This window comes from Anneissia japonica, unplaced genomic scaffold, assembly GCF_011630105.1.
Source record: "Anneissia japonica isolate Jap-2015-1 unplaced genomic scaffold, ASM1163010v1 scaffold287713_len945575_cov184, whole genome shotgun sequence".
Taxonomy (NCBI): Eukaryota; Metazoa; Echinodermata; class Crinoidea; order Comatulida; family Comatulidae; genus Anneissia; species Anneissia japonica.
In genome coordinates, this window is record NW_022725774.1 from 901,042 (window position 1) to 916,443 (window position 15,402).

A 15,402-nucleotide genomic window follows, 5' to 3' on the forward strand; every position below is an offset into this window, starting at 1 on the left:
AGGCAGAATTTACCGAATTAAGTTAATTCTGGATTTGCATTTTGGCGGCCATCTTGGATTTGAGGCCAAATTCTCAGTAGCACTCGATTGTCCGGCCGTGAAAGGTTTATGTCCCAGATGACAAATCCACTGATAAAACATCAACATTTGAAACCAAATAATAAGCTGCAAATCTGGAATTATTGTATTTTTTGCAGCCATTTTTTAATTTTGGGGGCCATTTTTTATTTGAGGCCAATTTCTGGGTGGCCCTCAATTGACCTTGAATGGTTTAAGTATCAGGTGACAAATCAACTGAAAAAACATTAACATAACTGAATAATATGCTACATTTTTTCTAACTAAAATTGTGATTTTTGGCAGCCATTTAGGATTTTGACGGCCATGTTGGATTTGAGGCAAAATTCTTGGTGGCCCTTGATTGATCTTGAAAGGCTTAGGTCTGAGGTGACAATTGCACTTCAAAAAAGTTGACAACACCAAATAAATATGTTGTATATCTTTAATAATAATAATTTTGGCGGCCATTTTAGATTTTGGCGGCCATCTTGGATTTGAGGCAAAAAGTTGGGTGCCCCCCCCCAAGCTTATTTCAAACAGTATGGGGTCAGGATGATAAACCGCTGAGAAAAACGTGACCGGAAAAAATGGCAGTTTATCCTGTCTGGCATGGTTGACCAAGAAATCATAAAAATCAGTTGATGTACTGTGCGCTAAATTAGGACCAATTTTGCCATGGATAAACTATCGGTAAAATTGATATTTCCTTCATCGGATTCAACGTTCATGTTATCGGGTAATATGTTGGGTTTAGACTAAGTATAGTATTTTATTATAATTGTTATTTTTTGAAAGAAAGTCGCGATAAAAGCAATGTTTTGAATTTCGTATTAATTTTGTCACAAGATTTTTATATCGTTTAAAATCAGAAAAGAGCAATGGGTCAAAGTTTGATCTTACAACTTACAGCTTATGCTTTTTCCTAATTGACTTTTTTTATACCTTTGGTAATCAAGGGTTTTTTCTCTTGAAAAATTGTTATTGTTCGTCTAACAAGTGGTGCATGACTATTGCATATTTCAGTAAAAATATCATAAAACTTGTCATATGCTTCATCGACATCACTACAACAAACTACATCATCAGACAAAACCTGAGACAAGTCAGACTGGAAATTATTCAAATTAAAGTGGCTGTAAAAATATGTTCTTTTTTATCACAGATTTGTATCTGTTCAAAAACTGAAAAAACGGGGTAGTGGTCGGATATATCGCATATTACTGAACCAGAATGGATAGTATTACTAAAAATGTTTAAATATTATCAATTAATGTACAGCATTTTTTATCGATTCTAGACGCAGGGTTCCCGGAATGCCGCCCTCAGTGGCGTGTGCGAAGCACAACTCAGATTCAGAAGTGGAACGTGAATTTCAATTTGGTTTCGTAGTCAGATTTTCGAGAAAAACTTCAGCTACCCGTATTTCTCGACTGAGACGTCAATGGGAACTGTAATTTGTATAGCAAGGAGATGGTGCTACCCTTAATTTGTATTAAGGGAATTTACGCCCACAAACATTGTAGTTAATAATATTTTGGTTATAATAGAAAATTTTTATTTTTTGGTGACGTCACACTCACGCATTCATACGTCATAAGCTAGATTACGTCACCTTTTCCTGGTAAGGCAAATTTTCCCGGCGTGCTTTTTTCATGGATAAACCAACACCACTGCTTTGCACATGAATGCATTGCCTAGCTAGGGCTACAAGAGCCGCATAGTTAGCATATAATACTTAAACAAGGTACGTCTGCAACTGAATTATTCTTAGGCCCTAGTTAATTTTTGTTTTCTTATTTTAATTTATTTCTTTCGAAAGTGTACTTTCTATCACATATAATTGCACTGTCTACTTAGGCGTAGTCATATTATGCTTCATCGTCCCCCGCTATACACAGTACATCAGTAGGCTAGACCCCCCCTCCCACGCTACAGTACAGACGTTTGCAAGGCAACAGAACGTGATTGCACCTTTCTTCCCAGGTGTAAATTTGCATATTGCCTTAGCTAACCAGCTGAGTGTATTCTTTGTGAAAATGAGTACCACAGCGTACTCATTTTCACAAAGCATATGCATCCCCTCTTGGAAAGAGGGAACTTCGAAATAATTGTCTCCAAAACTTCGCTAATTAATCACCGTAATTTAGCTTACACTTATGCATGGAGGGAGCAATTAAAATGTACAATAATCATTTCACTACCCGACAAACCCCGAACTTTATTCATGCATTACATAAATAGTTCCATCTTGCTGTACTCCAACATCACTGGTGCATTGTAACAACCAACTGGCAGACCATTTCCGGTCACACATTACTCTCCATGATGCAGCACCTCCTAGTTCCGTGTCCCCTGGATGGTATGTTAATTAGTAATTGGATATTAAAACAATTAAGATTTGTAAGATATGATTCAATATTACTTGAAGCTTCCAAAATATAAAAATTGAAATCTCCTAAAAGAATGCATTCATTTTTATCCACCTTAAGGACATCTAATAGGCTATCATGAAATTCTGAATAGTTAGTGTTATTTTTTCTATGAATAACCCCCACAACAAAAGAGCGAGTCTTCTGCCGATCTATTCCATGATGTTGTTCCCATATATGAGGTTAGTTCGTCTTTCCATCTTCTTATCTGCCTTCCTCTCCTCTTTCCTGTCCATGGTTGCCATTCTGTTAGTCTCTTGGTCCACCTGTTGTCTTGAATTCTTGATATGTGTCCAGCCCATCTCCACTTCATTTCCTTGATCTTCTCTATGATGTCTTTTACTTTTGTTTGATTGCTAATGATGGCGTGTCTCACTTTATCACGTAGTGATATGTTCAGCATTCTTCTCTCCATTGCTCTTTGTGTAGTTATTAGGTTTTCTTCCATTTCTTTTGTAGTTGACCATACCTCTGCGACATATGTCAATTTGGTCAGGATGTATTGGTTGAAGATTTTTTTTTTTAAGGAAGTTGGTATTTCTTTGTTAGTTAATATATCCTTATATCTTCAAAAGCATTTCCAACCTTCCTTTATCTGAATAGGTACTTCTTCTTTCATGGTATCTTTCATTTTCAATGATTGTCCAAGATATGTGTATTTGTCAACTCTTTCTATCTGGTGATTTTCTATTGTTATTTTATCTGGTGATTTATATTTTGTCATGTATTTAGTCTTTCCCGTGTGCATTTGTAGACCAACCTTTTTGCTTTATTATTTAAACTCCGTAGCTGGTGTTCTAGATCCTTGACTGATGTTGTGATAAGTATGACATCGTCTGCAAATCTTAGATCTGTGAGTTGTTCTCCATCTATGTTAATCCCCTTATCTTCTAGGTTTGATTTAAATACCTCTTCCAGTGTGGCTGTGAATATCTTGGGGGACAATGAGTCTCCTTGTCTAACACCTTTTCTTATCTGCACTTCTTTAGATATGTCATTATCTATGTGAATTCCTGCGTTTGCATTCGAGTAAATTTCTTCTATTATTTGTATGTAACCCTCATCGATTCCCATGTTATGTAGTGCAGCAAACATATCCCTATGTTCAATGCTGTCAAAAGCTTTTTGGTAGTCTATGAATCCCAGACACAAATTGAGTTGAAATTCATTTGTTTTTTCAATGAGCTGGTTTACTGTTTGTAGATGATCTGTTGTGGAAAAGCCCCCCTTGAAGCCAGCTTGTTCTCTTGGTTGTTGTTGATCCAATATATTCTTTAGTCTATTTTGAATTATTCTGGCGAATATCTTGTAAGTATTAGAGAGAAGGCTGATTGGTCTATAGTTTTTTATATCTGTCTTGTCATCTTTCTTGAGTAGTAGAATTACTTTTGCTTCTTTCCATGTGATTGGGATTTTCTTTTTGTGTAATATTTGGTTGTACATCTTTGTTAGTTGCTTAACTGTTTCCTCCCCTCCTAGTTTAATGATGTCACTTGTCAAATTGTCCTGTCCTGGTGCTTTGTTTTTCTCCATTTTTCTGATGGCATCTTCCACTTCTGATGTTATTATATTTGGTAGTGTATTTGTTTCTGTTTCGCTCTTCTTTTTTACTGTCTTTGTTGAAGCGTAAAGATCTGTGTAGAAGTCTGAACAGATTTCTAGTATTGCTGATCTATCTGATGTTATACTTCCATCCTTCCGTCTGAGTTGGTTGATTCTTGCTTTTTTGTTGTTTAACTTATTTATGTTTTTGGGGCCTCTTCTACTTTCTAGAATTTATATGATTATTTTATGTTTTCTCTTTCTGGTTCTTTGTCTTCGTTTTTTCCTCATTGTCTTTATAGTTTATGCGTATTCTATTTTTTCAACTAATGTTTTGTCTTCAATTTTTTTTTCCTTCGTTTATCTAAGATCTCTATTTCTTTATCCTCTTCAGATTTGTGATAAGTTATTTTTTGTGATGGTGCAAGATTCATTGCTTCTTCCTTCAACACGTTTGTTATGTGGTTGCATTTGGTATCAATGTCCATGTTTGTGTTTTCTATCCTTAGACATTTAAATCGGTTTTTGAGCACAATCTGGAATTCATCTTTTCTTTCTTTTAGTTTCGATATGTTAATTCTGTTCTTCTTCTTGGTGTTAATGAATTTCAGCCTATCAAGCTTCTTGTTGATACGTATTTCTGCTCTTACCATTCGATGGTCGCTTACAATATCTACTGTGGTTATTACCTTCCAGTTCTTGACAATTCCTCTCTGGTTTGTCATAATGAAGTCTATTTGATTTTTTGTTAACCCATTTGGGCTTCCCACGTCCAGTATCTTTTCTTGTTTTTCTTAAATAAATTGTTGGTTATTGTTAACTTTTGTTCTACTGTGAATTCAATTAGTCTTTCTCCCCTTCTGTTCCTTTGTCCTATTCCAAATGTTCCTAGAGTTCTTCTCCTGCCTCACATTTTCCTAATTTCGCATTGAAATCACCCATCAATACTGTGTATTTCCCATGGTTTTCTTTTATTGCTTTGTCTATGTATTCATAAAATTCTTCTATAACTGAGTCCCCATAGTCATTTGCAGGTGCATATGCTTGTATTATACTGATATGTTCTTTAGCTGCAAGTTGTATATTTAATGATACCACTCTATTTAATGATACCACTCTATTTGAGTAACTTTTGACTTCTTTAATACAGTCCTTTTATTTTGGGTGTATAAGGAAGCCCACTCCTTTTGCATCTTTGTCATTTTCTGTTTTGCTTTTGTTGAAGAGCCAAGAGCCTCCTTTTAATTCTATCAATCCTTCCCCTTCTCTCTTCGTCTCTGCCAAGCCAATTATGTGCCACTTGAAACCTTCAAGTTCCTCTAGGAAGTGTTCCAGTGCATTATCTGTCCTCAAGGTCCTTACATTGTGGCTACGGTCACACTAGCATCTCAAGCCTGGCTTGACTCACCGCGGGTAAGATTTCGAAACAGGCTCGAAATTCTGGGTCGGTCACACTAGTTGGATTGACCTCCAAATTATGAAAGTCGAAACAGCAGAGCTGTAGAGAGAGAGTTTGGCCAACTCTGTTTCACGGGATTCGATATATGCGCATGTGTGATTGGGTGGATCGCAATTAAAGATTTTTCACCAGACGTGCCCGAACCACTCTACTTCAACTGATCTTTCATCAGCTTGTATTGGGCTCGCAATGCCTTCACTTTTGTTTGAATTTGGGCCGTCGTTCTCTTCTCATGTCCGAGACTGGCTAATCTGTCAGCAAGCACGCCAAAAATTCTTGTTTTGTTGTTTGTTTTTTTTTTAATTTTCTATCTGGTCTCTCAGCTCGGGTTGGCCCCACAAATCTACCAGGTCAGCAGTTTCCTGGTCGCTCCAAATCAATCACATTATTATTAATTAAAATTTGAATTAACTTTTATGAAAAGTAATGATTGCGTCTTGATTGAACACACATGAAGGACTCACAGGTTTTTTTATTCAACAGCTTCTAAGTGCTACAGCATCATCGACTGTGATTGGTCGACAGCCGACGAGGAAATGTCAATCTCGGTCATGCCAGGGTCAATATGGGTGCTGAGCCGGGATCGAGATAGGTAGATTGAGATCGAGGTCACGCCAGGCGCGAGTCGGTGCAGATGCGGTCACATTACGAAAATCTCACCCGGGGTGAGTCAAGCCAGGCTTGAAACTCTAGTGTGACCGTAGCCTGTATGTACATACAGTATGTATAGGTCAATTAGTGGGCCAGCTTTCCTACTCTCATCAATCTTGCAGCTTCCTTTCGGCTTTGACTGCAAGACATCATTAGAAGTTACTTCAGAGCGGTCAGTGGTCCTATTGCAACTATAGTTTCGTCCGTTATGGCCATGGGCTCTACGGCCTTTCTTCAATGCTTTCTTCATAATTGCTTTTGGGTTTTTTGCCATATACTGACGCGCTGGCAAGGCGAGGTGTCAGTAGAGGTTTTCTGTAGGGTTCCCTCAGCCTTAGTTAAATTTAAAGTTAAATAACCTGTCCTGGCAACACAGGTTTTGGTGCCGTTGGCTTTTCTGATAAGCTCATCCACGTTAGATGATATTCCATCCAGCTATTTGCAGTGGCGTATCCAAAAAGCTCGCGTCCCCCCCCCATTCGAAAACTTCGAAGCAAAAAAATTAGGCTGGGCTTATGGTTGGGCTTATGCATATGCTGTCACAGTTAACGTGTATTCGGGAATCTAAGAAGCAATATTTTTCAGTGGGCGTGGCCACCGAAAATAAATTCCACGCCCCCTCATATTTTGGTCGCGCCCCCCCTCATATTTTGGTCGCCCCCCCCCCCCCCACACCAGCCCCCCCATTTAAATACTGCTAGATACGCCATTGGCTATTTGACCCATAGGTGGGGCTAGGTTGGTGGGCATCAGGGCATATCCACACACTGGTGGGCCATGTATGCTACATCTCTGGGGCCCTTTGCTACTCCGAGATCCCCTACACATTTAGCCTGAGATCTTAAGATCCCAGTTACCAAGAGTGGCCACGAGGAGTCAGTGTAGGAGTCTTGAATAAGGAGAGGCTGTGTACTGGCAGGAAAGACTTACGCTCTCGGCTTTCTTTTTGCCCATGGGCTAGCCATTGGCAGATGGAATTTGCACTAGACGCTTCACTTATCCCTGTGACAAGTTGTCACTCACTCAGAGTTGTCACTCACTCACAACAGTTTAATGTCTTAATAATCATGTCTCAAAGTATTAGTTCTGGAATTGGTCAACAAATTGTTTACTTAATGTTATTTAAATAGTTAATTCTATTAAACAAGGTATGCACAAATAACTTTGGAAGGCAATTACTCAAAAGCATGTTTATCTTGACTCTAACAGTGCTGTACTTTCACTTTCCAATAATTTAGGCTTGAAATGTCTGAAAGTAAATATCACTTCATCAATCAATCAATCAATCAGTGCATGCATTAGATGATCATAATAGGAATACAGATCGTAAAAGTTAATGACTCAAACTATAAATATTTGTAACTTTCACAAAATTGCCCAGTGTAGCAATTAGGACAGGAACATGTGTAAGCTGTACAGGAACCAGAAACCTGGACACAAGCACCTCCATTCAGACACGCATTGTTGGTGCAAGCATTTAACACTGAAATTAAATCACCTGCTAGTGCCGATTGTGCTTATCTGGCTCATTAGCATAACAATACCACACATAAGGCTAACTTAAGTTAGATGGCTTAAACTAGCCAGCTTCCTATCCTGGTAACAGTTAAAAGTCCTTGATTAAATATCACATCAATCAATCAACTTCTAGAAATGTTATTTTATCCAGAATAAGATTCTGCTCGGTGGCGCATTCAGAATATTCGACAGACCATCTCACAGTGCATGCATTGGATGATGATAATAGGAATACAGATCGTATAAGGCATAAGGTGAAAATCTTATCGTTCAACCCCGTTCCAAAATATTGTTATACTCGAACTCCTTGTGATAATTATGTTAATAATATCTAAAAGCTCTACGAAAAAGTTCAATGGTAAGAACTTCTGCAAACACAAGAAAATGACTCATAACTATAAACATTTTTAACTTTACCAGTTTCACAATTGAAACTATAAACATGTGTACCTTCACAAAATGTCAATCAATCAATCAATTAATCAGTCAATTAGTCAATCAGTCAGTCAGACAGTCAACTGCTACAAATGTTATTGCATCATATGTCCAGAATAAGATTCTGCTTAATGGAGCATTCAGAATATTCGACAGAACAACTTACAGTGCATTCATTGGATGATCATAATAGGAATACAGATCTGAAAGGTGACAACTCAAACTATAAACATGTGTAACTTACAAGTCTCACAAAATTGCCCAGTGTAGCAATTAGGACAGGAACATTCGTAAGCTGTACAGGAACCAGAAACCTGGACACAACCAGCTCCATTCTGACACGCATTGTTGTCGCAAGCATTTAACACTGAAATTAAACATCACTTCATCAATCAATAAACTGCTGGGGATGTTATTGAGTCGTAATCATGTCCAGAATAAAATTTTGATCATTAGTGTATTCAGGACTTTCGCAAAACAATTTACAGTGCATGATTACATGATCATAATTATATGATCATGTAATGATGCATTATAATTTTTGTTTTACATAATAATAATAATAATAAAGTTCTTAACCGTTCTGAATCGACAGAACAAGTGGTTGTCATTGACTACCACAGTAGTTGACAAGCTTCAACAGGTTTCACAAAATTGGCCAGTGAAGCAAGTAGGAGAGGAACATGTGTAAGCTGTAGAGAATCTGAAACTTGGGAACAGCAGCCAGCTCCTTTCTGACATGAATTGTTTCACAGGCATTTAATACGGAATTTTCCAAATAAAAGGAAATATCAATTTAGCTGTGGTATCTGCCAAAATTTGACACTTACGGTGCTTTGTAAAGAACAACAAAATGCATAGAGATAATATATATATATATATATATATATATACTCAGTGGAGGAAAATTAACCCTTCCAGTTGTCGGTTGCGGTCTCCTTCAGTAGAATTTGTTTGCACGAGGAAATACCACTGCATCATTTTTCATACAGCAATTTACAGTCATCATGAAGAACTTTAATGCCAATAGTCATAATTTTGTATGGCATTCCAGGCCAGTACTGTGACTTAATTTTGGGAGGTTCATTTCAGTGGAAAGTGGACCCTTCTTTCTGATACTCTGATAAAGGTAAGAGGTAAAGTAGGAGAATAACCCATAACTTGCAGCGTCATTTTGCTGAATTTCGTATGGGAATGGTCCGTGACTACCTAGCAGCCGTAAAGAGGCACTTCTTGGTAGATACATGTCCACATCATTCCACAACGACAGGGGCTGAAATGAACCATAACATCGGGGTAACCCCCTACTCTTTCGAAAGATGCAATGGGTTCTTTAAAGTGCACACAGGCCAGATGTATACACTGGACCTCCATTTTAAGTGCTTTTCCAAGAAGACTTGGTTCAACCAACCAACCATGGGCGAGGAGCAGCTGGAACCAGCACTGATGTTTAGTTTGCAGCTAGTGGCTTGCCTGCCTTACCGCTCGGCCACTCAACTCGCCCAAACATGGAGAACATTATAAATGTATTTATGAATATAAATGTTTCGTTTTTAAATGCGGACTTCTCCAGTTTTTGGGCTGTTCGTCGTAACCCCCCGTCGTATTAACGCCCTGGTACATCATATATACAAGTGTTAATAAATATGCATAATCATTTGGATATCTTCATCATATTGGAATGCAGGATAGAGACTTAGTTCCTGGGTATTTGTCTTAGCATCAATCAATAAACCACTAACTGTAACCACTATTAGAACTATTGAAGAGTTTCTTTACCTTTATAACTGTTAGTTTCACTATTAAATCTTAGTAATGTATAACATATGTAAATAAGATAGGAATATCAGAGCATATCCTAACATATATCTTAACATTCCAACTTGCTCTTATGTTCTTAATAACATTCAAACTTTTAAAAATGTACGTAATAAATGTGTTTACCTCATTTACAATTCAACCAGGGATTCACTTAGTTTCCCATCATAATTGTTTTATATTTTTCTAACTTAATTTTAGTTACCGGTTTGGTGAAAACATCAGCTATGTTGTCATGTTTTGGAACATATTTCAAGTTTACATTTCCACTCTGTACTTCCGGATCTAATGAAATGATACTTAATATCAATATGTTTGGATCTTTTATGGTGAACTGGATTCTTAGCTAAATTTATAGCTCCTTGATTGTCAACATTTATGGTGACATCATCATCTGATTTACATCTGCCCATGTCAATCAATAATTGCATAAGAAATTTTGCTTCCTGTATACAATTTGCCATTGACATATATTCAGCTTCACATGTGGATAATGCAACAGTTTGTTGCTTACAACTTTTCCAAGATATAAGTGGTCCATTGTTACTTAATTGGAAAGTATAACCTGTAATACTACGTCTATCCGTCTATCCGTTAATGAGGCTCCCCAGTCTGCATCACAAAAACCACTCGGTACTTCTGATTTCCTGAATTTAAGACTTGGATGGATTGTTCCCTTCAAATACCTTAAAGTCAGGCTCCGGAGGAAAAAAATTTTTTTGATATGTTGTAGAACTGATTTTTCTAAGACAGAAAAAAGTTGTTTGACGAAAAACTGGGGAACGGCGAACGAGATACAGATTTTTGAATACTTAAAAACTGGGGGAAAAAGGGGCGTAACCGTCCAGTTTTACTGGCATCTTTCAGCAAGATCTATTCCGAATGTATGCAGAGGCCAGAACTGCATGTACCAGTAATTCTTATTCTGGGTAAATTTGCTTCAATTAACAGTAATAGGTTTCTCCATGCTCTCGCAACGGTTCAATTTTGGTGTGGAGAGTATGGGGTGCTAGTCTCATGCTTAAAATATTTCTTAAGTAGAGACTTGAAATTTTCACTAGTAAATTCAGTGCCATTATCGCTTCTAATGCGCTTAACTTTGCCAAAGGGTGCTACGTCAGCCAGAAAGTTTTTAGTTGCTTGTACAGTGTCACTTTTCTGTTTAAGAAAATATACCATATTTATACCTGTATAATCATCAACAAAACATAAAGAATATTTGAAACCATCTTTAGATACTGGGTCTATAGCCCCTGTCAAGTCACAATGTACAAATTCTATTGTTCTTTTTGCCTTCGTATCTGGCATACAGTTGCGAAATTGACACATTTTTCCTTGTGTACAAATATCACAATCAAAATTATTATCTTTTATGATAGTCATGCCCTTTACTACATTAGGGAGTTTTCTAATGTCACTTAAATTACAGTGGCCAAAAATAGAATGCCATTCTTTAAGGGTTTTTTTGTTGGGACTACACTATTTAAAAAGTACAATCTCCCTTTCTTTTCCATTTCAAATATTTACCATCGGTGGCTTTCATGTGGGCTTCTTTCTTACTTATATTTATAGCTGCACCCTTTTTTATTGCCGCTTAGACACTAAAAATGTTTTGATTATATGATGGCACAAATAATGCATTGTCAAGTGATATATTACGTTTTAGCTTTGCCTCGACCAAATACTACAGTACATTTGTCTTACTCGCATCGGCTAATTCTATGACATGGTCTTTAGAGTTAAAATCATTGTCAAAATTAGTAAAGCTAGATTTATCACAAATAATGTGGCTTGTAGTACCAGTGTCTACTAAGAGGCAGCTTTTCTTACCTCGACTAGAATAATCTTCTTGAATGTTAAATGCAAAAAATGCTCATTATAAGTGTCCTCTTTCGCAACTTTTGTGATTTTCTTTTTCATGCGACATTCCTTTGTTTCGTGAGATTTGTTCTTGCAGTGGCTGCACCATTTGTGGCAAAGACAAGCCAAACCAGTCACTCGTCGCAAAAATCGATTTTGAGTTATTAATACAGAGTTAGAGAGTAAAATAATAGCTATAAAATGGTAAAAAAAATCATTCAAATCGGACATTTCCTTATGAAGTTACAAGCGTTAAAACATACAGCTGTTTAAAGAACAATATATGAGAAATCAGCATTCAAAGTTTATGATTTTAAGCATTTCTCATGCAGAAACTATCATCAAATCCTTAAAAAGTGTTGTGTTAGATTTTTAAAAATTTGACATTCCAGCATGTTTTGGCCATTTTCTTTAAAACATGATTTGCGACGAGTGACTGGTTTGGCTTGTCTTTGCCACATTTGTTAATGGTATTGCCTTTTACTCTGCATTCCGGACTTTTGTGTGTTCCTTCTTCCCACAGTTGTAACACTTTCCTTTGAATGAAGTTTGATTTTCAAAGGTAGGTATCGCGCTTGTAATCATTACGTTATCCCTACTTATTAGGTTTCCTTTGCTCTTCTCTGATTCTTCACAATTTTGAATTCTGTGAAACTTCCTTGTTCTTTTGGGCAATCACAGTTCCAATTGTATTGAACACTGTTGGTAAACCTTTCAATATCATTGCTACAAGCAAACCATCACTTATTGTTTCGTTGGCGTTTCTGAGTGCCGTAGCAGCAGGCTCTGCCCTAATAATATAATCTGTAATGCACTCACACCTCCTCCTCTCGTTAGAGAAGTCAATTCTGTATAGAGTGCTATTATCCTTGGCTTCCTTCTGCCTTGGTAATGTTCTCTAAGAATTTCCAGAGCTTTCCGGCCATTATCTCTTGCTTCCCTGATGATCAACGACAAACTTCGATCATCGAGACACTGCGTTAATTCGGCAAAAGCCTCAGCGTTCTTTGCCTCATCGGGTTCTGCTGCATCTGCATTCCCGGGTATAAAAACATTATACATCTTCCGTAGGCGCATCTGTCCTAAAAACTTTATTCCCAGAGTTCGTACTTTGTTTCATCTCCATCAAAAATCAAAGTTTTCCTGGGCCCATAACCTGTTATAATTTGTGTAGTAGTAGGTGGAGTAGCCATGCTTACGACACATACAGTACAGTAAATAAGTAAGTATAATAAGAAGTAGTCTACAAGTGTTTATTATACTGACTGGTACATAATATATATACACGTGTTAATAAATATTCATAAGTCATTTCGATATCATCATCATGTTGGAATGCAAGATAGAGACTTAGTTCTTGGGTGTCTGTCTTGCATCAATCAATAAACCACTAACTGTAACCACTAAACTATTGAACAGTTTCTTCACCTTTATAACTGTTATTTTCACTATTAAATCTAAGTAATGTATAACATGTAAATAAGATTGGAATATCAGAGCATAACACATATCTTAACACAAAATTAAATACTTTGGCCACTTTACACAGCAAGCCAGATTCATATAATGCTTCCTTATACAGCCATATTGGGAAAACAAAGCTAAATGAAAACCTAGAACATAGGTTATTTATAAGTAGACTGGGTTAAAATACTCACAAGCAGTTTACAAAGCTACTGTAAAGAACAGAGAGCCATTGCATCCAACCCTGCTAATATCACTTGAAATAGAAGATGGTGGCATATCATGGCAATATTCCCGATCAAAAAAACATTCAAATCTTAAAGTAGTTCAAGAAATGAATGAAACATGACACCTGTTGCAAAGACCATTATTAAGTTTCACGTGGCATGAATCTAATCCCACTGGTAGATCCAGAACTATGCCGTCAGGGGGTCCAACAGACCTGATAGAGGTCCAAACTAAGAGGCAGCCTTCAGCCCCGGTCTTGGTCCTTGAATTAATCCTTTGGTGGGATTTATGTATTAGGTTGGCCTAAAATTGTGTTTTTATTCTGCTAGTGCTGGAGTTTGATTTACCCACCATGTGTTTTACTACCATCAGACATTAAACTTGAGAAATGTGTGGGTCCATCCATTAATATGTGTATATCGTCCATGCAATTTAAATTCACAAGAAATGTCTTGTTTTTCACACCTTCACATGGTATACCGATCATGTATAATGTTTCATCCACCGTACAAACAGTGGCATAACGGGTATGAACTCTCACTAGGTTTCCCAGACCGCCGTAAGGAGGCCCAAAGTATTATTTTTTTGTCCAAAATCTGCTGAATGTGGCCTTTTTTAATAAAAACAAATATGTTAAAACTCTCTGCAAACAACAAACCTTATATAATTGAAAATGATTATGTATTTACTGAAGTTTTACAATGAAGCAAGATTGTTAATATAGATCAATCCCCCAACTAAATTTACCGGCTCTCATCCAGGACTCGCATAATAAATTATAATAAAATTTTATAGCAGCACAAAGTGTGAAGACATTTAACCTGTTTCTTTTCAAAGTTAACAAACACCGCCATTCACTTCCACTGGTTATACAAAATAGCTTATTCTGGCCTAGTTCAGACTAGGTAGATTAACCACTGTGTTTAACGCCAGGTCTAGTTACTATAGGAACACAGCCTGGCTTGAGATAAGCCACCTAGTTAAGACTGGCAGGTGGATAAACCAGGTGAGTTGAGACATCCACCTAGTCTGAACTAGGCCATACACAACCAGGCCCTCTTGCATGACAGTTCCCTAGGAAACAGTGATGGCTTCAGGAATTTGCCAACATGGTTAATCTTCTTAAAAAATATATAAAACGGAAAGTATTTAAAAGGTCTCCTTATACAATATACTAATTTTATGGACAAAATCCAGCATTTATAGTCAAATAATATACAATTTACTTTTTTGGTTTGATTATTGATGTGAATCTTGTCATAAAATTGGTGCGATCTTCCTGGATAATGTTTGCATTTAAATCATTCTTTATTATCATTCACCTTGGAAATTTTGGCAGGGCCTCTGTTGAACGCAGCAACTGCATTGTAGAGCAACTCGACTACAACTTGTAACGGATACACACAAACACTAACACCTTAACACTTCTCTCAATGTGCGGGTTAATCGAGTAGCTGAGCAACCAGACAACAATTAAAAACCGATGCTAGCCGGGTTTGAATAAGAGTCTGCACCACAAAAAGCAGGAAATTTCCTCTCAACCAAACTCTGCGTAATTTTAAATTTCACACTAAGCTCCTTTATACTAAATAACATCTAGAAGGAGGCAGCTAAGCTAATGTTAAAATGCAACTTACAGATTTCGCAATTGTCACCAGTATAGCAGTCTGGGCAGATTCCATTGTTACTCACATCGAAAACTTTCAATAGCAGAAGACAAAAATGAGAAATTTATTACAAAAAATAAAAAGGTAAAATATTTATATACATATCATCTTTGCAGAGATTTTTTTAGCACTTATTTTTATGGCGAGCCGAGTTGTCATTTAATCGTAAATAGAGATATCTTAGTTTTAAATAGAGATATCTTAGTTTTTAATAGAGATATCTTAGTTTTAACTAAGATATCTCTATTAATAGAGATATCTTAATTAAAAA

General features: G+C 36.8%; 1 protein-coding gene across 1 annotated transcript in view; it reads right to left on the reverse strand.

Annotated features, from left to right (window-relative positions):
- Positions 1-4,919: 4,919 nt before the first annotated feature.
- LOC117112894 (delta-like protein D) overlaps positions 4,920-15,402 on the reverse strand; it is a 38,648-nt gene continuing 28,165 nt past the window's right edge. Inside the window, exons 4-6 of the mRNA XM_033256107.1 lie at positions 15,102-15,164; positions 8,339-8,461; positions 4,920-5,101 (exon numbers count right to left, since the gene is read on the reverse strand). Of these exons, the coding sequence (XP_033111998.1) occupies positions 4,920-5,101; positions 8,339-8,461; positions 15,102-15,164 (368 nt within the window). The remainder of the gene's footprint in view (positions 5,102-8,338; positions 8,462-15,101; positions 15,165-15,402) is intronic.